General features: G+C 59.3%; 3 protein-coding genes across 7 annotated transcripts; 1 reads left to right on the top strand and 2 right to left on the bottom strand.

The window, feature by feature from the left end:
• Positions 1-75: 75 nt before the first annotated feature.
• Positions 76-17,316, bottom strand: PLCB3 (phospholipase C beta 3). Of its 5 annotated transcripts, XM_066208121.1 has the most exons (33): positions 16,725-17,316; positions 15,593-15,670; positions 14,777-14,845; positions 13,730-13,870; positions 13,173-13,252; positions 12,726-12,779; positions 12,504-12,579; positions 12,075-12,175; positions 11,601-11,767; positions 10,973-11,119; positions 10,517-10,674; positions 10,027-10,109; positions 9,539-9,623; positions 9,129-9,237; positions 8,534-8,587; positions 8,122-8,192; positions 7,631-7,727; positions 6,977-7,061; positions 6,712-6,836; positions 6,279-6,433; positions 5,861-6,022; positions 5,444-5,543; positions 5,061-5,165; positions 4,613-4,704; positions 4,010-4,121; positions 3,893-3,928; positions 3,299-3,431; positions 2,481-2,568; positions 2,138-2,214; positions 1,772-1,852; positions 1,369-1,426; positions 864-950; positions 407-584 (listed from the first exon to the last, which is right to left on the bottom strand). In XM_066208121.1, exons 1-33 carry the CDS (start codon positions 17,001-17,003, stop codon positions 495-497), a joined length of 3,435 nt encoding a protein of 1,144 aa, XP_066064218.1. In that variant the 5' UTR covers positions 17,004-17,316; the 3' UTR covers positions 407-494. The 5 variants fall into 5 exon arrangements, with proteins under 5 accessions (XP_066064219.1, XP_066064217.1, XP_066064221.1 ...); XM_066208122.1 differs by lacking the exon at positions 5,861-6,022 and having other exon boundaries at positions 76-584; positions 1,369-1,427; XM_066208120.1 differs by lacking the exon at positions 8,534-8,587 and having other exon boundaries at positions 76-584; positions 1,369-1,427.
• On the top strand, positions 17,160-19,993 carry PPP1R14B (protein phosphatase 1 regulatory inhibitor subunit 14B). The gene is made up of 5 exons (XM_066208103.1): positions 17,160-17,199; positions 17,243-17,784; positions 18,588-18,671; positions 19,104-19,136; positions 19,521-19,993. The coding sequence occupies exons 1-5, from the start codon at positions 17,160-17,162 to the stop codon at positions 19,587-19,589; spliced, it is 768 nt and encodes a 255-aa protein (XP_066064200.1). The 3' UTR covers positions 19,590-19,993.
• A 40-nt stretch (positions 19,994-20,033) lies between these two features.
• On the bottom strand, positions 20,034-22,874 carry FKBP2 (FKBP prolyl isomerase 2). Its single transcript, XM_066208125.1, has 6 exons — positions 22,767-22,874; positions 22,150-22,296; positions 21,365-21,480; positions 21,181-21,227; positions 20,837-20,872; positions 20,034-20,234 (listed from the first exon to the last, which is right to left on the bottom strand). Exons 1-6 carry the CDS (start codon positions 22,776-22,778, stop codon positions 20,173-20,175), a joined length of 420 nt encoding a protein of 139 aa, XP_066064222.1. The 5' UTR covers positions 22,779-22,874; the 3' UTR covers positions 20,034-20,172.
• Positions 22,875-25,397: the final 2,523 nt, after the last annotated feature.

Genomic DNA, 25,397 nt, shown 5'->3' with positions numbered 1-25,397 from the left:
AAATCCCAATAAACCCCAAATCCCCCCCAAAACCCAAAATCCCCCCCAAACCCCCCCAAAAGAGGCATCTCCATAGAAGAATAAAAGACTCTTATTGTACAAAGTGAGGGGGGCCCATTTTCGGGGAGGGCCCCCATTTTTTGGGGGGGGGCATTTGAGGGAGGGTCCCCCCCGGTTTTGGGGGGAGGGGCCCCGACAGCAGAGCGGGACAGGCAGGACCCTCCCCAACCCAAAATTTTTGGGGGGGGGGCGGAAGCGTGGCCAGGAGTGATTTTAGTGTCAATAAACAGCGACCCCGCCCCCCCAAAAAACCCCAAAATTTGGGGAAGGGGGGGCGGGAGGAAGGAGACCCCCCCCCCTTTAGTGGTCTCAGAAATTGGGAGGGGGACCCCAAAATTCCCCCAAAGGCACCGAGGGTCGCCCCGCTCCCCCCCAATTCAGGGCCCCCCCAAATCCCGTTGTGGGGGGGGGCGGATTTTGGGGTCCCCCCCGGGTCAGAGCGGGGTGGCGTCGCCCGGGGGGGGCCCCGGGGGGGTTTTGGGGGTCGGGGGCCCCCCCAGTTCCTGCTCCAGCTCCTGCAGCAGCTGCGGGGGGGGGGAGAGACACCCCAAAATCAGCCAGGCTCGGGACCCCCAAAATCCCCCCCAAACATCCCTGGGACCCCCCAAAACACCCCCGGGAACCCCAAAATCCCCCCCCAGAATTCCCCAAATTCCCCCTGGGACCCCAAAAAGCCCCCCCAAAACCCCCTGGGACCCCCCAGTATCCACCCGGGACCCCTGAAACCCCCCCGGGACCCTCCGAATCCCCCCCCCACTTTTGGGGACCCCCAAATCCCCCCCCGGTTTCGGGGTCCCCCCTACCCGCGGCTCCTGGGCCCGAATCTGCTCCAGGACCCCCCGATGTTCCTCCCGCAGCCGCAGCTCCCGGCGCCGCTGCGCCTCCTCCAGCTGCCCCAAAAACGGGTCAGGGACCCCAAGAAACCGGGTCAGGGACCCCAAAATCGGCTCAGGGACCCCAAAAGACCGGGTCAGAGACCCGAAAAAGGGGTCAGGGACCCCAAAATCGAGTCAAGGACCCCAAACCTGGGGTCTTCCGGGGGGGATTTGGGGCTGGTTTTGGGGGGTTTTGGGGTGGGTTTGGGTGGGTTTTGCCTGGTTTTGGGGTGGTTTGGGCTGTTCTGGGTGTTTTGGGGCGGTCTGAGCTGTTTTCGGTGGTTTTTTTTGGTTGTTTTGGGGGTGATTTTGGCCGGGTTTGGCTGGTTTTTGGTGTTTTGGGGCTGTTTTGGGGTGTTTTGGGGCAGTTTGAGCTGTTTTCAGTGATTTTTGGGTGTTTTGGGGGCGGTTTTGGGTGTTTTCGGTCCCTCACCCGGCGGATCGATGTCACCGACTCGTTGATGTGGCGCCGGTTGATCTCGGGCAGCTCCCTGGGGGCGGGGCCAATGAGGGTGTGGTCAAAACGGGCGTGGTCAACGAGGGCGTGGTCAATTAGGGTGGGGATCGATGAGGGGCGTGCTTTATATGGGCGTGGTAGTTGGCGCAGTCAATGGGGCGGGGTAGCGTCCCCAGACCTCTCCCCAAAACCCGAACCTCCCTCAGACCCCCCCAAACCCCAAAACTCCCCCGGGACCCCCAAATCCCCCAAACTTCCCCCAAAATCCCCCCAAGCCCCCTCAAACCTCCCCAACCCTCCCCCAAATTCCTTCAAATTCCCCCAAATTCCCCTCGGGAACCCCCAAAATCCCCCCAAATCCCCCCCGGGCCCCCCGTACCCCCCCCGGCGCCCCCCCCGGGCCTCGCTGATGCTGCTGTGCCGTTTCCGGTCCAGAATCTTCTGCAGCTCCTTCTTCTCCCTGGGCGACCCCAAAAACACCGAAATCAACCCCAAAAACGGTCCCTAGACGCCCAAATCACCCCAAAACGACCGAAATCAGCCCCCAAAACAGTCCCGGGACCCCAGAGCGACCGTGGGACCCCCAAAACCCCCCAAAATCCTCCAAAATCACCCCAAACCCAGCCCCAGACCAGCCCTGGGACACAAAAATACCCCAACCCCCTCCCAGTTTAGCCCAGTCCATCCCAGTTTATCCCTGTTTAGTTCATCCCCGTCCCCCCAGTCCCCCCAGTCCCCCCAGTACCTCTCACTGGTCTGGCGCAGCCGTTTGAGCTGGGCCTGCTGAGCCTCCAGCGCCACCTGCTGGAGCCGCTGCTGGGCCTGCACCAGTTCGGACCAGTATAAACCAGGATAAACCAGTCTGGACCCTCCCAGCCCCCCCCCAGCGCCGTTTCCATCCCCTTTCGTCCCCAAAATCGCCGTTTCTCACCCCAAAACCGACGGGCTTCTCCTCCCACTTCCCTCCCAGTTTTTCCCAGTCTATTCCCAGTCCCATTTTCGTCCCTCCCAGCGCCATTTCTCACCCCAAAACCGCCGGGTTTTTTCCCTCCCAGTCCCCACCAGTCCGTCCCAGTTTGCCCCAGTACCTCCCGCAGCTGTTCCCGTCTCCGCCCCAGTTCCAGCTGTTGTTGCTCCTCGCGCAGCTGCAGCAGCGGCCCCGCCCCCTCCGCGCCGCTGGGCCCCGATTGGGGAGGAAAAACCCGAAATTGGGGAAAACCCGAAATTGGGGAAAAAATCCGAAATTGGGGAAAAATCCAAAATTGGGGGAAAATCCAAAATTGGGGAGAAAAAACCCGAAATTGGGGAAAACCCGAAATTGGGGAAAAAATCCGAAATTGGGGAAAAATCCAAAATTGGGGAGAAAAAACCCGAAATTGGGGAAAACCCGAAATTGGGGAAAAAATCCGAAATTGGGGAAAAATCCAAAATTGGGGGAAAATCCAAAATTGGGGAGAAAAAACCCAAAATTGGGGAAAAACCCGAAACTGGGGAAAAAACCCGAAATTGGGGGGAAAAAAACGAAATTGGGGAAAAAAAACGAGATTCGGGAAAAAACCCGAAACTGGGGAGAAAACCTGAAATTGGGGAAAAATCCAGAATTCAGGGAAATCTCAAATCTGTCAGTTCCAGGCACTTTGGGGCAGTTTTGGGTCGGTTTTGGGTCGGTTTTGGGTCATTTTTGGGTCAGTTTCAGCCTCACCTGTTCCAGTGCAGCGCCAGGAGCCGCCTCAGGTGTGTTTGGGGTATTTCTGGGGTGTTTTTGGGGCGGTTTTGGGCAGTTTTGGGTCAGTTCAGGTCTCACCTGTTCCGGTGCAGCGCCAGGAGCCGCCTCAGGTGTGTTTGGGGTATTTTTGGGGTGATTTTGGGGCAGTTTTGGGCAGTTTTGGGTCAGTTCAGGTCTCACCTGTTCCGGTGCAGCGCCAGGAGCCGCCTCAGGTGTTTCTTGCGGAGCCGCTCCAGGTCCCGCCGGTGCCTCTTGAGCAGCTTCAGGTACCCGCGGTGCTGCCTGAGCACCTCCAGGGGCTCCGGGGACACCTCTGGGCACCCCAAAATCACCGGGGGGCCCCCAAAGCCCCCAAAACACAGGAAGACCCGCGGGGGTCAGGGGAGCCCCAAAAAACCCACAAAAAAATCCCACAAAAAAAATCCCCCCTGAACCCCCATAAACCCCCCCAAACTCCCCCAAAAACACCCCAAAAATCCCCCCCCAAAACCCCCAAACCCGCCCCAAACTCCCCCAAAACCTCCAAACCCCCCCCCAAAAAAAAACCGGAAAACCCCCCAAAAACCCCAAACTCGGGGCTCACACCTGGCCCAGGTGAGCCTGGGGTGGGGATCGGGGGGGGTTGGGGGATTTGGGGGGTCCTGGGGTGTTTTGGGGTTTTTCTGGGGGGATTTGGGGTTTTTTGGGGGGGATTTGGTGTTTTTTGGGGGGATTTTGGTGTTTTTTGGGGGATTTTGGTGTTTTTGGGGGGGATTTGGGGTTTTTTGGGGTTACCTGTGAGCACGGTGGCGATGATGTCACTGCGCTGCCCTGGGGGGGGGGACACCCCAAAATCAGCGGATTTGGGGTTTTTCCCCCAAAATTCGGGTTCCCCCCTCCCCCCGCACTTACCTGGGCTGGGGGTGGGGCCGGGAGGGGGAGGGGCACGGGGCTCGGGGGGGGGCTCGGGGCCCCCCAAATCCAGCGACCCCCCCGGGCTCTGCCGGGGCCGCTCGGGGGCGTCCTGGGGGCGACAGGGGGGTCAGGGCGCCCCAAACTTCACCTGAGCGCCCCAAAAATCCCCAGAACCCCCAAAATCACCTGGGAACCCCCGAAACTCACCTGGGAACCCCCAAACCCCCCCCGCGGCACCCCAAAATTCACCTGGGAATTCCCAAAATCCTCCCAACGCCCCCAAATTCTCCCCAGACCCCCCCGACCCCGGGGATACCCCCCCAAATTATTGGGAACTCCCCAAATCCCTCAAAACCCCTCAAAATCCCAGAAATTCATTCCAAAATCTGGAATTTCCCCTAAAAAATCCCGGAAAATTCCCCCCCAAACCAGAAATTCCCGTCCCAGAATCCGGAAATTTCCCCCCAAAAATCCAAAATTTCACCCCAAAATCTGGAGAATTCCCCCCGAAATCGGGGATTTCCTCCCTCGCTCCCTCCCCGAGCCCCACCTCGGGGTCCCCCCAGGTTTTTGGGGTCCCCCAGGATTTCGGGGTCCCACCTCGGGGTCCCCCAGCAGCGCCCGCAGCCGCCGCTGCCGCTGCTCCAGCCGGGTCAGGTGCAGGATGGGGTTGCTCAGGGCCTCAGCGTAATCTGGGGGGGAAAAACCCAAATTCGGGATGACCCGGGAGCCCCAAAAACAGGGAGAGACCCCCCGGGAGTGGGGAGAGACCCCCCCGAAAATGGGGGAAAAAATCCCCCCAAAACGGGGAGAAACTCCCCAAAAATGGGGAAAAAACCCAAAAAATGGGGGGAAAACCTCCCAAAACGGGGAGAAACTCCCCAAAAATGGGGAAAAAAACCCAAACTGGGGGAGAATCTCCCCAGAAGAATCAGAGAAAAGAACCCCAAAAACGAGTCAGGGGGCAGCAGCAGCACGGGTTGGGTTTGTGTCCCCCCAGGTGTGCCCAGGTGTGTGTTTTACCCCCCCAGGTGTGCCCCGGTGTTACCTTGGTGCCCCACAGGTACGTGGTCGGCCACCTGTGTGAGCAGGAGCAGGGCCGGCAGCAGCAGGGGCTGGTTGCTGTCGCTGCGCAGGGGAACGTAGTGATAACCTGGGGGGGACGGGACCCCCGGTCGGATGGGGGACCCCAAAAATGGGGAAACCCCAAAAATGGGGAAACCCCAAAAATGGGGAAACCCCAAAAATGGGGCGACCCCATAACGGGGCAGGGGATGGACCCCCCAGGACCCCCCAACCCCTCACCTGTCCCACACCTGTCCCCTCCCTTGTCCCCACCCATCCCAACCTGTCCCCACAGCCGTCCCTGTCACACCTGTCCCTGTCCCCACACCTGTCCCACACCTGTCCCCACACCTGTGTGTGTCTCACCTGAGCGCAGCGTGGCCACGGGCAGCACCCTCTGCCCCAGGAGCCGCCCGCCCTCCTCGTAGGCGGCCACACGGAGAGAGGCCAGAGCCGGGAGCACCACCTGGGGACAGGTGAGATACACCTGGGACACCTGGGGACAGCTGGGGGAGCCTGGGACACACCTGGGGACAGCTGGGACACACCTGGGACACACCTGGGGACAGCTGGGGAAGCCTGGGACACCTGGGGACACACCTGGGACACGTGGGGGAGCCTGGGTCACCTCAAAAACCGCCGGGTTCATCCCTCCCAGTTTATCCCAGTTAATCCCAGTCCCTCCCAGCGCCATTTTCATCCCCAAAATCTCCATTTCTCACCCCAAAACCGCCGGGTTTTCTCCCCCCAGTCCCTCCCAGTCCGTCCCAGTCCCCCCAGTACCTTGTGCAGCACCAGCGGCTCCTCGTCCCACACGGGGTTGAAGGGGTTCCCCTGGCAGGTGCGGGTGCGCAGGCGGCGCCGCGTGTCCACGGGGAGCCCGAACACCTCCAGCTCCACGAACACGCCGCAGCGCCGCTCCGACAGGAACTGCCCCGACAGCACCTGGGGGGACAGGTAACCCCAAATCCGACCCCAGATCCTGAACCGGGGACCCCAAAAACCCCAAAACCAAAAAAAAACCCCACAGAAATACCCCCAAAACTGCCCCAAAACCCGCCCCAGAGCCCGCAGCGCCGCTCCGACAGGAACCGCCCCAGGTGCGTTCTCGGGTGCCCAGGTGTGCCCAGGGATCCCCAGGTGCGCTGTGTGGGTTTTTTGGGGTGCCCGGGTGTGCCCAGGTGCGCCCAGGTGTGCTCACCTGCACGCTGAGGGTGTTGGCCACGATCCCGTCCAGCCGCCCCTCACTGAAGGGGTCGAAGGCGCGGCCCGGGCGCCGCAGCGGCTCCGGCTTCAGCAGGTAACCCGAGCCGGCGTTGGCCTCGAACACGGCCAGGTTCAGCTGCAGGGGAACGTCTGCAGCACGGGTGTGTCACAGGTGAGGGACAGGTGAGACACAGGTGTGACAGGGACAGGCGTGTCCCAGGTGTGTTCCCAGCTGTCTCAGGTGTCCCCAGCTGTGTCCCAGGTGTATCCCCAGGTCCCCCCATGTCCCCCAGGTGTGTCCCAGCTGCCCCCAGGTGTGTTCAGGGATGTCTCAGGTGTGTTCAGGTGTGTCCCCAGGTGTCTCAGGTGTATGCCCATGTCCCCAGCTGTCCCCAGGTGTGTTCAGGTGTCCCCAGGTGTGTCCCCACCCAGGCTCTGGAAGTTGAGCGCGGCCATCTGCACCCCGGCGTTCCAGAACAGCTGCGGGTGGAAGTTGGACGAGTCCACGCGGGTCCCCTTGGGGTACACCCGGCTCAGCTGGCGGGTGTTGTACCTGGGCGCGGGTCAAGGGCACACCTGGGCACACCTGGGCACCCCAAAATCCCCCCAAAATGCCCCTGAAGTCCCAAAAAAATCCCCCCAAATCCCCAGAAGTCCCCAAAAATCCCCCAAATCCCCCAAAATTCGGGATACTCGACGAACTCGAGGGGGCTCTTGGTGAGCTGCTCCAGCCCCTTGGTCTCCACGAACGACGACATCTCGAAGCTCCTGTTGCGCTCTGGGGGCCCCAGAAACCCCAAAACTGACCCCAAAATCCCCAAATTCACCCCCAAAACCCCAAAACTGATCCCAAAACCCCAAAACTGACCCCAAAACCCCCAAAATTCACCCCAAAAACCCCAAAACTAACCCCAAACACCCAAAATTCACCCCAAAAACCCCCAAACTGACCCCAAAACCCCAAAACTGACCCCAAAATCCCCAAATTCACCCCAAAATCCCCAAAACTGACCCCCAAACCCCAAAACTGACCCCAAAATCCCCAAATTCACCCCAAAATCCCCAAAACTGACCCCAGAACTGACCCCCAAACCCCCAAACTGACCCCCAAATCCCCAAAATTCACCCCAAAACTGAACCCAAAACCGCCCAGGTCCACCCAGGACTGACCCCAGATCCCAAAAACAGCCCCAAAACCCCTCAAATTCAGCCCCAAATCCCCCAAATCCACCCCAAATTCAGCCCCAAACCACCAAACCTCTCCCCAAATTCAGCCCCCAAATAATTCCCCCCAAATTCCCCCAAATTGTTCCAAATCCCGGGAACTCTCCCCGAAGTCCCCCTCACTCTGCGCCGCCGTGAAGGATTTGAACTTGACGGGCTCCACGTAGGTGACCAGGGTGGACATGGCCTCGGTGGCCGTCACCTCGCTGCCCGCCGTGCCCTGCGGGGACGGGGGACGTGGGGGACCCCGAAACACCCCAGAAACACCCCGGACACCCAAACACCACAAAAACACCCCGAAACACACAGAGAGGAACCAAAAAACCCCCAAACGCCCCAGAAAACAGCCCCAGGAACACCAGAAAACCCCAAAATACACACCCCAGAACACGGGGGACCCCAAAAAACCCCAAAACGCCCCAAAATATACAGACAAGAACACCAAAATCACCCCAAAACCCCCAAAACACACAGACAGGAACCAAAAAACCCCAAAATCGCACCTGGGAACCCCAGAATCCCCCCAGATCCACCCCCGGGAGCCCAAAATGACCCCAAAATCCCCCAAAAAACCCTCGCAGGGACCCCAAAACCCCCCCCGAAGCCCCCCAAACCTCGTCTGTCGTCGGTTTCTTCATCTCCACGGGCTCCTCCTCCTCCTCCTCCTCGCTGTCGGCCTCGCGCTCTGGGGGACCCCAAAATCACCCCAAAAACTCCAAAACAACCCCAAAAAACACCAAAACAACCCCGAAATCACCTCAGACCCCCCAAAAACACCCAAAAAACACCCCAAACCAACCCCCAAACAGCCCCAAATCGCCCCAAAATCACCCCCAGACACCCCAAAATCGTTCTCAGGACCCCCCAAACCCACCCCAATTCATCCTGGGAACCAAAATCCACCCCAAACCTCCCCAAATCTCCCCAAAATCAACCCAAACCCAACCCAAATCCACCCCAAAATCGCCCCCAGATCCCCCAAACCTCCCCAAAACCCCAAATCCCCCGAACTGGCCCCAAACTCACCCAGGGACCTCCGGGGCCGCTCGTCCCCGTTGGGGACCCCGAGCTCGGGGGGGCCTGGGGGGGTCGGGGGGTCAGGGGGACCCCAAAACCCCGGGGGGGAATTGGGGGTTTGGGGGATTTCGGGTGGTTTTGGGGGGTTTTAGGGGGTGGATTTGGGAGGCATTTGGGGGTATTTTTGGGGTGTTTCTGGGGTATTTTTGGGGTTTTTCCCCGGGGTATTTTCAGGGCTTTTTGGTGTATTTGGGGTATTTTTAAGGTTTTTCACAGGATATTTATACGGTTTTTTTTTTTTTCCGGAACATTTTTGGGGTATTTTCCGGGGTATTCTGGGGTTTTTTACAGGGTATTTTTGATGTTTTTATGGGGAATTTCTGGGGGTTTTTAGGGGATATTTTTGGGGTTTTTCCCGGGTTATTTTGGGGTTTTTCCCGGGTTATTTTGGGGTTTTTCCCGGGGAATTTTGGGTTTTTTCCCGGGGTATTTTGGCGTTTTTTCCCGGGGTCTTTTGGGGTTTTTTTATGGGGTACTTTGGGGATATTTTGGGGTTTTCTCCCGCGGTATTTTGGGGTTTTCTCGGGGATATTTTTGGGGTTACCGCTGGGTTTGGGGTGGGGCGGACCCCCCCCTGGGCGCCGTTTCTTGTTCTTGATGAGGATCCGGCCCCGCAGCTCCTGGGGGCTGGGCAGGGGCACTCCCGGCTCCAGCTGGGCAAAAAACCCCAAAATCAACCTAAAATCACCCCAAAACCACCCCAAAAAACACCCAAACCCCACATCAAACCCCCGGCTCCAGCTGGGCAAGAAAACCCCAAAATTCAACCCAAAATCACCCCAAAAATCACCCCAAGAATCACCCCAAAAATCCCCCCAAAAATCACCCAAAACCCCTGGCCCCAGCTGTGCCAAAAATCCCCAAAGTCACCCCAAAAATCACCCCACAAAGCCCCAAATCCCCTCCCTGAGCCCGCAAAAACCCCAAACCCCCCGAATTCACCCCAAAACCCACCGGGTACTTCTCCAGGGGCTCCGTCAGCAGCGCGGCCCCGAAGACGCTCCGGCAGCACTCGGCCATCTTGGCCTGCTGCCGCGCCCTAAAACACCCCAAAAATTACCCCAAAACTGGACACAGCACCCCGAAAACCCCGAAACTGACCCCAAAACTGAACAGACCGACCCTGAAAACCCCCAAAACCACCCCAAAAACCCCCCAAACCACCCCAAATAACCCCAGAACCCGACCCCAAAGCCCCACAACCCACCCCAGAACCGAACAGACTGCCCCGAAAAAACCCAAAATCACCCCGAGAAACCCCAAAAACCGACCCCAAAACTGAACAGACCGCCCCGGAAAGTGGATTTGGGGTCGGTTTGGGGGTGTTTTGGGGCCAGTTTTTGGGGTGGGGTTTTGGGGTTTTTTGGGGTTAGTTTTTGGGGTGGTTTTGGGGTATTTTTGGGGTGGGTTTTGGGGTGGGTTCTTGGGGTTTTTTGGCTCACGAGTCCACGTGGTTCTCGAAGCTCAGGATCACCGGGAACGGCGACGTCTTGAAGGCGCTTTCGGCGATGGCCTCGATGACGTCCTGGGACCCCCAAAACCCCAAAATCAACCCCAAAACCACAAAATCCAACCCCAAAACTCACCCAGGGACCCCAAAAAAACCCAAAAACCAACCCCAACCCCCCACAGGGACCCCCAAAACCACAAACCCCAAACCCAGGACCCTAAAAGAGGCTGGGGGCGTGGAATTCAGGGATTTCTTTGGGGTCAGGGTCAGTTTTGGGGTTTTGGGGTCACCTTGACGGGGATCCCGGTGGTCACGGTGAAGCCGTGGCTGTGGGGGTTTCAGGGGTTTTTATGGGATTTTTAATGGATTTTTTGGGGGGGTTTTATGGGGTTTCTGTAGGATTTGGGGTTTCTCTGGGTTCTGCAGGACCGGGGTCGGTTTGGGGCAGGTTTTGGGGTGGATTTCGGGGTTTTTGGGGTCACCTTGAAGGGGATCTCGGTGGTCATGGTGAAGCCGTGGGTGACCAGCGGCTCCTCCTCGGGCGGGCGGCCCTGCCAGCAATCCAGCTCCACGCAGCGACAGCCGCTGAGCAGCACCTGCCGGTACATCTCGGCCGAGGAGAGCCCCGTCAGCTGCCCAGCTGGGCCAGGGAAACCCCACAAACGGAGAAAACCCCAAAAAAATCCCGTTAGACACAGCTGACATAGAGAAATCCCAAAAAAACCCCCAAAACCCCGATCCGAACCCAAAAACCCGTTACCTGTGTTACCTGTCACGCAGGTGTTGTGGGAGGAGTTGGGGTGCAGTTATTGGGGTGTTTTTGGGGTGGGTTTGGGGTTTTTTGGTGGGATTTTTGGGGTGTTTTGGGGGTTTTGGGAGTGTTTTTGGGGGGTTTTTGGGGTGGATTTTTGGGGTGTTTTTGGGGTTTTTGGGGTCACCTGTCAGGTAGGTGTTGTGGGAGGAGTTGATGAAGTAGCTGCTCAGGGGTTGGGTCATGTCCTGGTGCAGCCCCAAAGTCTCGGGGGGGACGATCCCGTTCTCGTCCCCGCCCAGGTACCGCCAGAACCCTTCTGTGGAGAGCTGACCTAGAGACCCAAAAACCCCGAAATTCACCCCAAAATCATCCCGAAACCACCCCCAAAACCCCTCCGTGGAGAGCTGCCCTAAAACCCCAAAATCACCCCAAAATCACCCCCAAAATCACACCAAAATCACCCCAAAATAAACCCCAAAATCATCCCGAAACCACCCCCAAAACCCCTCCGTGGAGAGCTGCCCTAAAACCCCAAAATCACCCCCAAAATCACCCCCAAAATCACACCAAAATCACCCCAAAATAAACCCCAAAATCATCCCAAAACCCCTCCGTGGAGAGCTGCGCTAAAACCCCAAAATTCACCCCAAAATCACCCCCAGAACCTGCCCAAAATCACCCCAAAACTCCTCCATGGACAGCTGCCCTACAGACCTCAGAATCACCCCAAAACCATCCCAAACCACCCCAAATGTCCCCAAATCCCCGGATTTCAGCCCAAATCCCCGGGTTTCACCCCGAGTCCCCCGTACCCCGCTCCCTGAAGGTCCTGTTTGGTTCGTAGAGGTCGATCAGGGCCTGGGCGCCCTCGGGGCCCAGGGGGGGGAACAGGACCTCGTTCAGCCTCGGGTCTCTCTGCCGGGAGTTGACGAATTCCCGCAGCTGCTCCCGGGTCACGTAGGGTTTACCTGCGGCCCCACTGGGGGAAAAACCCAAAAAAACACCTGAAACACCCCAAAAACACCTAAAACACCCCAAAAACACCTCAGAAACATCCAAAACTGCCCCAAAAATACCCCAGAAACACCCCAAAACAGCTCCTGGGTCACGGACGGCTTCCCTGCGGCCCCACTGGGGAAAAAACCCCAAAAACATCCCAAAATCCAACAGGACCACCCCAAAAACACCCCCAAAAATCTGTGGGGCTTTGTAGGGATTTGGGAGGATTTTTGGGGGGGTTTGGGGGGTTTTTTGGGGGGAATTTTGGGGTTTTTTGGGGGTCTCACATCTCCAGCAGGATCTTGTCCAGCTCCGGCCTCAGGCAGAGTTTGTTCAGGAAGCGCCAGAAGGTCTCGAAAGGGAAAAGCTCCGGGGGGATGGCGGCGCCCTGGGGACCCCAAAGAAACCCCAAAATCACCACAAAAAACCCCAAAAAACCACCCCAAAAAACCCCAAAATCACCACAAAAAAAACCCCCAAAACCCACCCCAAAAAACCCCAAAATCACCACAAAAAAAAACCCCAAAACCCACCCCAAAAAACCCCAAAATCACCACAAAAAAAACCCCAAAAACCACCCCAAAAAACCCCCAAAATCACCACAAAAACCCCCAAAAAAGCCCCAAAATCACCACAAAACCTCCCCAAATCACCACAAAACCCCCCAAATTTCCGGGTCCCAAATTTGGGGGTCCCCGGTTTTTTGGGGTCCCCACCCGTGTGCAGCCCAGCCCGCACGACTCCAGCGCCGTCTCCGCCCGTTTCTTGTCGGCCGAGAACATCCTCAGGATGCTGCAAAAAACCCCAAAAATCCCCAAAAAACCCCCAAATTTTGGGGTGGGGTCACCCCAGATTCGGGGAGGCGTCCCCAGGATTTGGGGGATTCGGTTTTAGAGGGAGATATTTTTAAAAAAAGATTTTTTTGGGGTTTCTCTCACTTCTTGACCGGGATCCGCCCATCGGGATTCAGCTGCAGCGTCAGCTTCGTGTGCCTGGGGGGATTTGGGGGGAATTTTGGGGAATTTGGAGCATTTGGGGGGTTTGGGGGTGGATTTTTGGGGAGGGTTTGGGGTTTTTTGGGGGGTATTTCTGGGGGATTTTTGGGGGGGAAAATTGGGTGGATTCTGGGGGGATTGGGGGGGGAATTTTTTGGGATTTTTTGGGTGATTTTTGAGGAGTTCTGGGGGGATTCTGGGGGGATTTTTGGGGTTTTTTGGGGGGGATTTTTGGGGTTTTTTGGGGGGGATTTGGGGGGATTCTGAGGGGTTTTGGGGAGGGGTTTTTGGGCTAATTGCAGGGGGATTTGTGGGACGATTTTTAGGGTGGTTTTTGGGTGGTTTTGGGGTAACTTTGGGGCGGTTTTTGGGTGGTTTTGGGGTACCCACGCCTTCCTCAGCAGCGTGTTCCTGGACGCGTTCCGGGCCAGGATGTTCGTGGCCAGACGGAAGAGCTCCTCAGCCCACACCTGGACACCCGGATTTGGGACCAAAACCCCCCGAAATCCCCCCAGAACCCCCCCAAAAATCCCCCAAAACCCCTCAAAAATCCCCCCAAAACCACTGCCGAGATTTCCCCCAAAAACACCCCCAAAAAATCCCCCAAAAAAGGCCAAAAAAATCCCCCCAAAAATCCTCCCCCAAAAATCTCTGCAGAAATCCCCCCAAATCCCCCCCAAAAACCCCAAAATCCTGCCCAAAAATCCCCCCCAAACCCCTCCCAAAATGCCCCCAAAAGTCCCTCCCAAAAAAAGCCCCAAAAATCCCCCAAAAATCTCCCAAAAACGCCCAAAAAACCCCAAAAACCCCCTCAAAGAATCCCTCCAAAATTCCCCCCAAAACCCCCCACAAAACCTCCCCCCAAAAAACCCCGAAACGCCCAAAAATCAGCCCCAGACCCCCCAAATCCCCCCCAAATCCCCCCCAAACCCCCCAGGTGCGCCCACCTTGGCCTCGCCGTCCTCCACGGCCACCAGGGTGAGGAAGCCGAGGGTGACGAGGTCGGGGCCGTGAACGACGGTGAGCAGCCGCTGCTGGGGGGGCCCCCCGGGGACCCCGAAACTGAGCGCGGCCCGGGTGCGGGGGTCCTGGGGGGGAGAGACAGAATGGGGAAAAAAACGGAAAAAATGGGAAAAAACCCACCAAAAATGGGCAAAACCGGGAAAAAAATCACCCAAAACAGACCCAAAATACACCCAAAATCCCCCCGGGGACCCCGAAACTGAGCGCGGCCCGGGTGCGGGGGTCCTGGGGGGGGGAGAGACAGAAATGGGGAAAAATCCGGAAAGAATGGGAAAAAACCCACCAAAAATGGGCAAAACCGGGAAAAAAATCACCCAAAACAGACCCAAAATACACCCAAAATCCCCCCGGGGACCCCGAAACTGAGCGCGGCCCGGGTGCGGGGGTCCTGGGGGGGGAGAGACAGAAATGGGGAAAAAAACGGAAAAAATGGGAAAAAACCCACCAAAAATGGGCAAAACCGGGAAAAAATCACCCAAAACAGACCCAAAATACACCCAAAATCCCCCCGGGGACCCCGAAACTGAGCGCGGCCCGGGTGCGGGGGTCCTGGGGGGGGAGAGACAGAAATGGGGAAAAAAACGGAAAAAATGGGAAAAAACCTGCCTGAAACGGGCAAAAAACTGCCCGAAACGGACCCGAACGGGCACAAAACCATCAGAAACGGACCCAAAATTACCCGACACAGACCCAAGTGGCACAAACCCTCCCAAACCCCACCCGAGGCCCCAAAAATGCCCCAAAAAGGGTCCAACCCCCCCCCGAAACGGGATCGGAAACACCAGAAAAACTCCTGGAGACCCCAAAATCGGCACCTCCCACCCCCAAATCCCCCCAAAACCACCCCAAAACCGCCCACAGCCCCCCAAAAACCACCCCAGCCCCCCAAAATCCCCCAGATCCCCCAGATCCCCCGGATCGCCCAAATCCCCCAGATCCCCCGGATCCCCCCGGGGGCTTTGGGGTCCCACCTTGGGGGCGCGGGCGAAGCGCCCGGTGCGGGTGTCCCGGACACTGCAAATGTCCAAGAGCTCCACCTCCTGCGGGACCCCAAAATCCGGGTCAGAGACCCCGAAAACGGGATCGGGGACCCCAAAAATGGGATCAGGGACCCCGAAAACGGGATCGGGGACTCCAAAATTCGGGTCAGGGACCCCAAAATTTGGGACAGAAACCCCAAAAATGGAATCAGGGACCCCAAAAATGGGATCAGGGACCCCAAAACCGGGATCAGGGATCCCTAAATTCGAGTCCGGGACCCCCCAAAGTTGGGGGGGACCCCAAAACAGGCGGCGGTTCCGCGTGGGGGAGGGGCGGGGCCGCTTCCGGATGGGGGAGGGGCGTGGGAACGGCGCCCCCCTGCCCCTCCCCCCTCCCCGGGGAGCCAAAATTCCCAAAAACGGCCCCAAAATCTGCCCGGGGGGGGGCGGGAACGGGGGGTGGGGGGTCTGGGGTCACTCCGGGGTCACTTTGGGGCGGTTTTGGGTCATTTTGGGATCACTTTGGGGCGGTTTTTGGGTTATCTTCGGGTGATTTTGGGATCCGGTTTTGGGTTATTTTGGGGTCTCTTTTTGGGCTGTTTCGGGGTCACTTTTGGGGTCCCTCCCGAGATCATTTCTGGGGTCACTTTGGGGCCATTTTGGGGCATTTTTTGGGTCACTTTGGGGCCACTTTTGGGATCACTTTGGGGTCACTTTGGGGTCACTTTGGGGCCTTTTTAGGGTGATTTTGGGGCGGTTTCAGGGCCATTTTTGGGGTCATTTTGGGGCGGTTTTCGGGGGTCTCACCGCGCTGGGCCCCGTCCAGTAGAGGAAGAATCCGTCGGGGTCGACCCTGAGCGTCACCGGGGTGTGGCTGGGGGGCTCCTGGGGGCCCCCAAAACCGCCTGAGACCCCCCGAAACAAACCCAGGAACCCCCAAAACCACCCAAAAAACCTCAGGACGCCCCAAATCCCTCCCGGGACCCCCCCAAGCCACCCACAACCACCCAAAAAAAAACCCCCCAGGAACCCCCCAAACCCCCCCAAAAAACCCCAAAACCCCCCCGGGACCCCCCAAATCCCTGGGTGGGGAGGGGCCGCCCCTCCCCCAGGACTTTGCCCCCCATAAATTCCCGGGGTGGGGGAGGCGGGGAGGGGCCGCGCCCCAAAACCGGGGGGGACCCCCAGAACCAGGCGGGAGGTTTGGGGTGAATTTGGGGGGAATTTGGGGGGGGAGGACCCAAATTCCCGATTTCTGGCCCCAAAAAAACGGGGTCAGGGCGGGAAATGGGGTCACGGGGGGAGCGGGGGGGGGCAAGGAAGGGGGGGGGAATTGGGGGGCCGGGGGGGGATGTGGGGAGTCCCGGGTGGTTTTGGGGGGCTTGGGGGTTCCCAGGTGGACTTAGGGCGAATTTTGGGGGTCTCGGGTGGATTCCGGGGGGTCGCCGGGGAATTCTGGGGGTCCCGAGTGGATTAAGTGGAGATTTGGGGGTCCCGGGCGGTTTTCGTGTCTCTCTAAAACTTCTGGGGTCACTTGGAGGGTGCCGGGATTGGATCTGGGGCTCCCGGGGTCGGGTCGGGTTCGGTTCGGGGCTCCCGGGATCAGTTCGGGGCTCCCGGGTCAGTCCCGGGGTCGGTCCCGGTTCGGTTCGGGGCTCCCGGGATCAGTTCGGGGCTCCCGGGGTCGGTCCCGGGGTCGGTCCCGGTTCGGTTCAGGGTTTCCCGGGTGGGTTCGGGGGTCCCGGGGGCGCTTTCGGAGTTTCGGGGGTCCCGGGGTCGGTCCCGGTTCGGTTCGGGGCTCCCGGGATCAGTTCGGGGCTCCCGGGGTCGGTCCCGGGGTTGGTCCCGGTTCGGTTCAGGGTTTCCCGGGTGGGTTCGGGGGTCCCGGGGCCACTGTGGGGGTCCCGGTTCGGGGGTCCCGGTTCGGTTCGGGGCTCACCTCCTCCCAGCGGATGAATTTGCTGCCCCGCACCAGCAGCTCGGGAACGCGCGGCGGCTCCAGCGGGAGCGCGCACGGCACCGGCACCGGCGCCGGCACCGGGACGGAGCCCGGAGCGGGGACAGAGCCCGGAGCCGACCCCGGAGCCGACCCCGGGGCAGAACCGGGACCCGAAGCGGGGCCCGAGCCCCGAACCGAACCGGGCCCGGGCCCCGATCCCGCCCCCAGCCCCGGCCCCGGTTCCGGGTTCGGGTTCGGGACCGGGAGCGGCGCCGCCATCGCTGCCCGGGACGGGGCGGGGCCAAGAGAGGGGCGTGTCCCGCCCGGCGCCTGTCAATCACAAAAGAGGCGTGGCCTAAACGGGCGCGGCCGAAAGGGCGGGAACCGGAACGGGGCGTGGCCTAGAGGGGCGTAACCACAGAAAAGGGCGTGACTATGTTGATAAGAGGGGCGCGACTGAAGGGGCGTGTCTTAGGTGGGCGTGTCCGGGGTGCGCGTGTCGCTGGGCGTGCCCAGAGTGCGCGTGTCTGTGGGCGTGTCCTTCACACAAAGGCGCCCCCCGCGGCGGCTCCGGGAGGGGGAAGGGGCGTGTCCCAGATGGGCGTGTCCTGGGTGTGCGCGTCGCTGGGCGTGTTTCGAGTGGGCGTGTCGGTGGGCGTGTCGGTGGGCGTGTCTCGCACACAAAGGCGCCCCCGCGGCGGCGGCTCCGGGCAGGGGAAGGAAGGGGCGTGTCCGGGGGCGTGTCCGGCGGCGGCGGGGGGCGTGTCCCCGGTTGGGGGGGCGTGGCCGCTTCCGGTCGGTGGTGGCGGCATGGCGGAGCCGCGGGCCCCCCCCCGCGCCGCCCCCGGGCCCGGCCCCGCCCGGAGCGGCCCCGGCCCCGCCCGGGCCCCGCGTTTGCTTCGCGCCCGCGGCGGCGGCGGCGGCGGCGGCGGCCCCGGAGGACGGGCCCGGGCGGGGCCGCGGGAAGGTCACGGTGCGCTACGACCGGCGGGAGCTCCGCAAGAGGCTGCACCTGGAGGAATGGATCCTGGCACAGCTCACGGCGCTCTACGACTGCCGGGTACCGGGACGGGGACAGCGGGGACAGGGGACACGGCTGGGGGGGGCACCGGCGTCGGAACCGGCTCCGCGCCCGGGCCAGGGGACAACGGGGACAGGGATCGGACGGGGAACGGCACCGGGGACAACGGGGACAGGGATCGGACCGGGAACGGCACCGGGAACGGGGACACGTGGGGAGCGGGGAGGGGGGGGGGCACCGGGATCGGAACAGCGGACAACGGGGACAGGGAGGGGACCGGGATTGGAACCGGCACCGGGGCCGGGGACACGCGGGGACAGGGCGGGGACCAACACCGGGAACGGGGACCGGCATCGAGACCGGGCCAGGGGACAACGCGGACAGGGATCGGAACCGGCACCGGGAGCGGAACCGGGCCAGGGGACACGCGGGGAGAGGGGAGGCGGCGGCGCCGGCACCGGGGACACGCGGGGACCGGGGATGGGACAGGCGGGGACAGCCGTGAAAGCCCCACCGGGACCGGCCCCGGGACCCCCTCGGGACCTCGAAATCACCCCAAAATCATCCCCCAAATCACCTCGAAACCATCCCCCAAACAAACCTAAAAATAACCCCAAAATCGTATCGAAAATTAGCGCAAAATCCACCCCAAAATCACCTCGAAATCACCTCAAAGCCATCCCCAAAATAAACCCCAAATCACCCCCAAATTCCCCTCGAAATCGCCCAAATCAAACCCCCCCAAATCCCGGGGTTCCCCGGGGACCCCGAGCCCCGTCCGGGCCCGCAGTCGGGGGGGGATTTTGGGGGTCCCGCCCTGATTTGGGGCCGGGCCCCCCCAGGAGGAGGAAATCCCGGAGCTGGAGATCGACGTGGACGAGCTGCTGGACATGGAGAGCGACGGGGCCCGGAGTGCCCGTGTGCAGGTACCGAAACCCGCCCCAAATCAGCCCAAAACCAGCCCCAAATCAGCCCAAAAACCGCCCAAAATCAACCCCAAAACCACCCCAAGACTGCCCAAAAACTCCCCCAAATCATCCCCAAAACCAGCCCCAAACCCACCCCAAAAATCAGCCCAGAATCATCCCTAAATAACCCCAGAACCACCCCAAAATCTCCCCTAATCGACCCCAAAATCACCCCACAAGTAACCCCCAAAATCGCCACCAATCCCTGGCAAAATCCGCCCCCAAATCCTCCCAAAATCCCCGAAATCCGCCACCAAATCCCCCCCAAATCCCCCCCAAATCCGCCCCAAAATCCCCCAAATCCCTGAAGTCGGGGTGTGGCAGTGGGGGAGGGCCCGGGGGGATTTTGGGGACCCCCCAAAGCCGCTGACCCCCCCCGTGCCCCCCCAGGAGATCCTCGTTGACTGTTACAAACCCACCGAGGTGAGATGGGACGGAGGATTGGGGGGGTTGGGGGGATTTTTTGGATATTTTGGGGGGTTTGGGGATTTGGGGGGATTTTGGGGGGATTTTGTTGAGATTTGGGCAGAATTTGGGGGATTTTTGGGGGCATTTTTGGGGGACTTTGGGCAGAATTTTGGGGCGATATTTGGGGCATTTGGGGGGATTTTTAGGGGAGGATTTGGATGATTTTTGGGGGGGGATCCCCGGGAGTTTCGGGGGGGATTTTGGGGGAGGGGGGGGATATTTTTAAGGGATTCTCAGGAAATTTTGGGGGATATTTTGGGGCCATTTTGGGGGTGATTTTGGGGGCGGCTCTTTGGGAATTTCGGTGTCCCCCTGACCCGCCCCCATTTGCCCCCCCAGGCATTCGTGGGGGATCTGCTGGAGAAGATTCGGGGGATGCAGAAACTCAACACCCCCCAGAAGAAATGACCCCAAAATCCGGGGGACCCCCCCCAAAAAATCCTGGGGAACCCCCAAAAAATCCGGGGGAACCCCAAAAATCTGGGGAACCCCCAAAATCCGGGGAAATCCCCCCAAAAATCCAGGGGAACCCCAAAATTATGGGGGATCCCCCCAATCTCACCCCCCACCCCAATTCTGGGGACCCCCCCCCATTTTTTGGGGTCCCCCCTGCAGCGATAATCACTCCCCCCCTCCCCCCACTGGTTTTGGGGGGTCCCGGGTGGGATTTTGGGGGGAATTTGGGGGTTTTTGGGGGGGGGGTGTTTGGGTTTTTTAGTTTGGTGTTTTTTTTTTTTTTTTTATTTCCAGGGTTTTGGGGGGGTTTGGGGTTTGTTTTTATAAGGGTTTAATAAAAGCAGCTTTGACATTTTTGGGGTCGTTTTTTTGTCCCTTTTTTTAACCCCAAAAACCTTCGGTTTAACCCTTTATTGAGCCCCCCTAAAATTTGGGTTTGTTTTTTTTTTTTTTTCAACCCACAAAAGGTCCCCAAAAAAATCCAGGGGGGGGGGGGGGGAGATTTGGGGTGAATTTTGGGGGTTTTGGGGTCCCCCTAAAGCTCCGGGCGCCGCTCAATCTTCAGCAGCTCCACCTCGAAAATCAGCACGGCCCCCCCTGGAAAACGGGGAGGGAGGAGGGCAGGACCCCCAAAATCCCCTCCCTGGAACCCCAAAACCCAGCCCAAAATCACCCCAAAATCCCCTGAAATCCACCCCAAAAACCACCCCAAAAATACCCAAAAATCCCCTGAAATTCACCCCACAAGCCCCTCCCTGGAACCCCCAAATCACCCCAAAATCGCCCAAAAAATCGTCTTCAAACTTACCCCAAAATTACCCAAAACTCCACCCGAAATTCACCCCAAAGTCCCCTCCCTGGAACCCCAAAACCCACCCCGAAATCACCTTAAAAATTATTAAAACATCCCTTGAAACCCACCCCAAAATCACTCAAAAAAATCGTCCTTAAACTTACCCCAAAATTACCCAAAAATCTGCCCGAATTCACCCCAAAATCCCCCCAAAATTCCCCCCAAATTCACCCCAAATCTACCCAAACACCCACCCAAAATTCACCCCAAACCCCCCAAAATCCCCCCCAAATCCCCCAAATTCAGGATCCCCCCAACTCCCTCCCTGACCCCCCCTAAGTCCCTCCCAAACCCCAAAATCCCCAAGTTTCACCCCAAAACCCCCCCAGGGGGGGTCGGGGCTCACCTGGGATCTTTGGGGGGGCCCCTCGGTCCCCGTAACCTGGGGGGGATGGACAGGGTCACCTCGGGGTCACCCCAAATCTGGGGGTTTTTGGAGCTTTTTGGGGTTTTTTTCCCCATTTTTGGGTCCGTTTCGGGGGATTTTTTTTGGTGTTTTTCCCCCCACTCCCCCCAGTTTCTGGGGTCCCCCCATTTTAGGGACGTTCCCCCCATTTTTAGGGTCCCTCCCCCCGTTTTTGGGGGTTTTTTTTCCCCCCTCCCCCGTTTTAGGGTCTCCCCCCAGTTTTGGGGATTTGGGGATTTTTGGGGGGGTTTTTCCCCTGTTTTCGGGTCCCTTTTGGGTCTCACCGAGCTCCGGGGGGATCACGAGTTTCCTCTTCTCCCCCTCGCACATCCTGGGGGCCAAAAACCCCAGAAAGTCACCCCAAAACCCCAGAATTCACCCCAAAATCCCCAGAAATTTGGTCACTCAGGGTCAGGGGTCAGTGGTCACTCAGGGTCACTCAGTGGTCACTCAGTGGTCAGTGGTCACTCACCCCAGCAGCCCCTGTCCCAGCCCTTGATGACCTGTCCGGTGCCCAGGGAGAACACGAACGGCTGCTCCCGGCTCAGGCTGCTGTCGAAGGGGGTCCCGTCCTCCAGCGTGCCCTGCACCAGTACGGACCAGTATAAACCAGTACAGACCAGTATAAACCAGTACGAACCGCTATAGACCAGTATGGGCCAGTGCGTGCCCCCAGTGCCGCCCCAGTTTATCCCAGTTACCGTGTAGTGCAGCGTGAGCACATCTCCCCTCCGCCATCTCTGCCCGCAGCGCTCCCAGTCCACCCCAGTTTACCCCAGTTTGTCCCAGTTTACCCAGTTTGTACCGTGTAGTGTAATGTCAGGACATCCCCTCTCCGCGATCTCTGCCCGCAGCGCTCCGGGCGCCCCCAGCGCTCCCAGTTTACCCCAGTTTGTCCCAGTTTACCCAGTTTGTACCGTGTAGTGTAATGTCAGGACATCCCCTCTCCGCGATCTCTGCCCGCAGCGCTCCGGGCGCCCCCAGCGCTCCCAGTTTACCCCAGTTTGTCCCAGTTTACCCAGTTTGTACCGTGTAGTGTAATGTCAGGACATCCCCTCTCCGCGATCTCTGCCCGCAGCGCTCCGGGCGCCCCCAGCGCTCCCAGTTTACCCCAGTTTGTCCCAGTTTACCCAGTTTGTACCGTGTAGTGTAATGTCAGGACATCCCCTCTCCGCGATCTCTGCCCGCAGCGCTCCGGGCGCCCCCAGCGCTCCCAGTTTACCCCAGTTTGTCCCAGTTTACCCAGTTTGTACCGTGTAGTGTAATGTCAGGACATCCCCTCTCCGCGATCTCTGCCCGCAGCGCTCCGGGCGCCGCCGGACGCCGATCTGCACCTTGCGCGCCTCGGCCGCCAGGGGGCGCTCCGGGGGCAGCGCCAGCGCCAGCGCCAGCAGCAGCCACTGGGGGGCGACAAATGTGGAAATTAGTGTTCATTAGTGTTAATTAGTGTCACCGGAATGGCACCCTGAGCATCCCAGAGTCACCCAGTGTCGCCCCAGTGCCCCCCCACTGTCCCCCCCACAGTCCCCTCGTCACTGCCCAGCGCAGCCGCTGGGAGGCGCTGTAAGCGGTGCGCGCCCGTGACGTCACAGGTGCGTCGGCGATGACGTCATGGAGTCTCCAAACCCGCCCCTGCCCCCGGAGCCCCCCCAAACCCGCGGCCCCACCCATCCTCCACCCCCCCCCAGCGGCCTCAGCGCCCCCAAAACGGCCCCGGCGCCCCTGCCCCCCCCCGGAGCCATCCCCAAAGCCACAGGGACCCCCCGGAGCCCCCCCAGGGACCCCTCGGAGCCCCCTCAGCCGCCCCGAGCTCCCCCCGGCCCCAAACCCGGCCCCGGGACCCCCCAAACCCGCCCCTCCCCCCCCGCACCTCCGCCGCCATCGCGGTTCCCGATGGAATCACGTGATCGCCGCCGCGCCGCGCCTTTCCAGTCACGTGGCGCGCTGTTTCCGGCCAGGTCACCACCGCCTTTTCCGGTCACGTGGCACCGCCCCGGAAGTGGCGGCGGCGGCGATGGCGGCGCGGCGCGCGGTTGCCATGGTAACGGCGTTAGTTCCCCCCCTCCAATTAGCGCTAATTAGCGCCCCCCTCCCCCTGCCCCGCCTCTCATTTGCACGAGGAGCCCCCCGGCGTGGCCGCTGGTTCCCGCGGGGCCCGGGACGGCGTTAATTTGGCGTTAATTAGCGCTGGGGGGGGAATTAGCGGTGTTGGGGGGTTTAATTAGTGCTAATTAATATTAATTAGCGGGTCGCGATGGGGCCGGGGCCGCTGGACGTCAATCGGCGCTGAACCAGTTCTCAATGTTTTCATAATTTACCGTTAGCGGTAATTAAAGGCCTAATTAGCATTAATTATGAGCCAGTGTGCATTAATTTACAGGTGATTTGTTGCTAATTAAACCACTCATAAATTGCTGGCTAATTAGCAGAAATTAATGGCTTTATTAATGAGCATAAGGTAATTAATAACCAAACTGGCAGCGATTAATGCCTTAATTAGCGATAATTAGGCAGGAAGGGGGCGGGAATTGCCGAGGTCACGGTAATTTACGTGCTAATTAACGCTTAGTAACGGTCCCGGATCTCAGGATTACTTGGTGATTAATTAACGGTTAATTAAGGGTTAATTAATGAACCCTGATTGATGAGAGGCGTTAATTGCTCCTGCAGGGGTCCTGGGCCGGGGGCTGGAGGGGCCTCAGCAACAGGTGAGACCCAAAACACCCAAAACGTTCCCAAAGTCGCCCCAAATATCCCGAAAATTGCAAAATATCCCCAAAACGTCCCAAAACTGCCCAAAAACTGCCCAAAAACGGACCCGAACTGCCCCTAAGTATCCCAAAATAGCCCCAAACTGCTCCAACACCTGCCCCAAAAATCCCCCAAATGGCCCAAAATATCCCCAAAAGATCCTGAAAATATCCCCCAAAAACTGCCCGAAAATATCCCCAAAAACTGCCCCAAACCTGCCCAGAATGTCTCAAAACCCGCCCAGAATGTCCCAAAACCTGCCCAGAATGTCCCAAAACCCGCCAGAATGTCCAAAACCTGCCCAGAATGTCCCAAAACCCGCCCAGAATGTCCCAAAACCTGCCCAGAATGTCCCGAAACCCGCCCAGAATGTCCCAAAACCTGCCAGAATGTCCCAAAACCTGCCCAGAATGTCCCAAAACCCGCCCAGAATGTCCAAAACCTGCCCAGAATGTCCAAAACCTGCCCAGAATGTCCCAAAACCTGCCCAGAATGTCCCGAAACCCGCCCAGAATGTCCCAAAACCCGCCCAGAATGTCCCAAAACCTGCCCAGAATGTCCAAAACCTGCCCAGAATGTCCCAAAACCCGCCCAGAATGTCCCGAAACCCGCCCAGAATGTCCAAAACCCGCCCAGAATGTCCAAAACCTGCCCAGAATGTCCCAAAACCTGCCCAGAATGTCCCAAAACCCGCCCAGAATGTCCCAAAACCCGCCCAGAATGTCCCAAAACCTGCCCAGAATGTCCCGAAACCCGCCCAGAATGTCCAAAACCTGCCCAGAATGTCCCAAAACCTGCCCAGAATGTCCAAAACCTGCCCAGAATGTCCAAAACCCGCCCAGAATGTCCAAAACCTGCCCAGAATGTCCCAAAACCCGCCCAGAATGTCCAAAACCTGCCCAGAATGTCCCGAAACCCGCCCAGAATGTCCAAAACCTGCCCAGAATGTCCAAAACCCGCCCAGAATGTCCAAAACCTGCCCCAGAATGTCCAAAACCTGCCCAGAATGTCCAAAACCCCGCCCAGAATGTCCCAAAACCCGCCCAGAATGTCCAAAACCTGCCCAGAATGTCCAAAACCTGCCCAGAATGTCCCGAAACCCGCCCAGAATGTCCCAAAACCTGCCCAGAATGTCCCAAAACCTGCCCAGAATGTCCCGAAACCCGCCCAGAATGTCCCAAAACCTGCCCAGAATGTCCAAAACCTGCCCAGAATGTCCCAAAACCTGCCCAGAATGTCCAAAACCGCCCAGAATGTCCAAAACCTGCCCAGAATGTCCCAAAACCCGCCCAGAATGTCCCAAAACCTGCCCAGAATGTCCAAAACCTGCCCAGAATGTCCCGAAACCCCGCCCAGAATGTCCCAAAACCCGCCCAGAATGTCCCAAAACCCGCCCAGAATGTCCCAAAACCGCCCAGAATGTCCAAAACCTGCCCAGATGTCCCAAAACCCGCCCAGAATGTCCAAAACCTGCCCAGAATGTCCCAAAACCCGCCCAGAATGTCCAAAACCTGCCCAGAATGTCCCAAAACCTGCCCAGAATGTCCAAAACCTGCCCAGAATGTCCAAAACCCGCCCAGAATGTCCAAAACCTGCCCAGAATGTCCCAAAACCCGCCCAGAATGTCCTGAAACATCCCAAACTCCCCAAACTCCCCCCCAGGCCGCCGCGGCCGGACCCTCACTCTGTCCTGGGCGTCCGACCCGGGGCCTCCCCCAGGGAGATCCGAGCGGCGTTCCTGGCCCGCTGC

This window comes from Chamaea fasciata, unplaced genomic scaffold (genome assembly GCF_029207755.1).
Source record: "Chamaea fasciata isolate MVZ Bird 193981 ecotype frontalis unplaced genomic scaffold, bChaFas1.0.hap1 SCAF_134, whole genome shotgun sequence".
NCBI classification, from domain to species: domain Eukaryota; kingdom Metazoa; phylum Chordata; class Aves; order Passeriformes; family Sylviidae; genus Chamaea; species Chamaea fasciata.
The sequence above is the reverse complement of the archived record's forward strand: the minus strand, read 5'-3'. Positions and strand labels throughout refer to the sequence as shown.

Bases quoted from the DNA above. Each gene is read 5' to 3' on its own strand.
- PLCB3 (XM_066208120.1), bottom strand. From the start codon at position 17,003: ATGGCGGCGCCGCTCCCGGTCCCGAACCCGAACCCGGAACCGGGGCCG. The intron at 15,671-16,724 runs GTGAGCCCCGAA...GGGGGCCCCCAG, and splicing joins AATTCATCCGCTGGGAGGAG to GAGCCCCCCAGCCACACCCC. The intron at 585-863 runs GTAGGGGGGACC...CCCCCCCCGCAG, and splicing joins TTCGGGCCCAGGAGCCGCGG to CTGCTGCAGGAGCTGGAGCA.
- PPP1R14B (XM_066208103.1), top strand. From the start codon at position 17,160: ATGTTGATAAGAGGGGCGCGACTGAAGGGGCGTGTCTTAG. The intron at 18,672-19,103 runs GTACCGAAACCC...GTGCCCCCCCAG, and splicing joins CCCGGAGTGCCCGTGTGCAG to GAGATCCTCGTTGACTGTTA. The intron at 19,137-19,520 runs GTGAGATGGGAC...TTGCCCCCCCAG, and splicing joins ACTGTTACAAACCCACCGAG to GCATTCGTGGGGGATCTGCT.
- FKBP2 (XM_066208125.1), bottom strand. The intron at 21,228-21,364 runs GTGACCACTGAC...TTTGGCCCCCAG, and splicing joins GACAGGGGCTGCTGGGGTGA to GATGTGCGAGGGGGAGAAGA. The intron at 20,873-21,180 runs GTGAGACCCAAA...CATCCCCCCCAG, and splicing joins CGTGATCCCCCCGGAGCTCG to GTTACGGGGACCGAGGGGCC.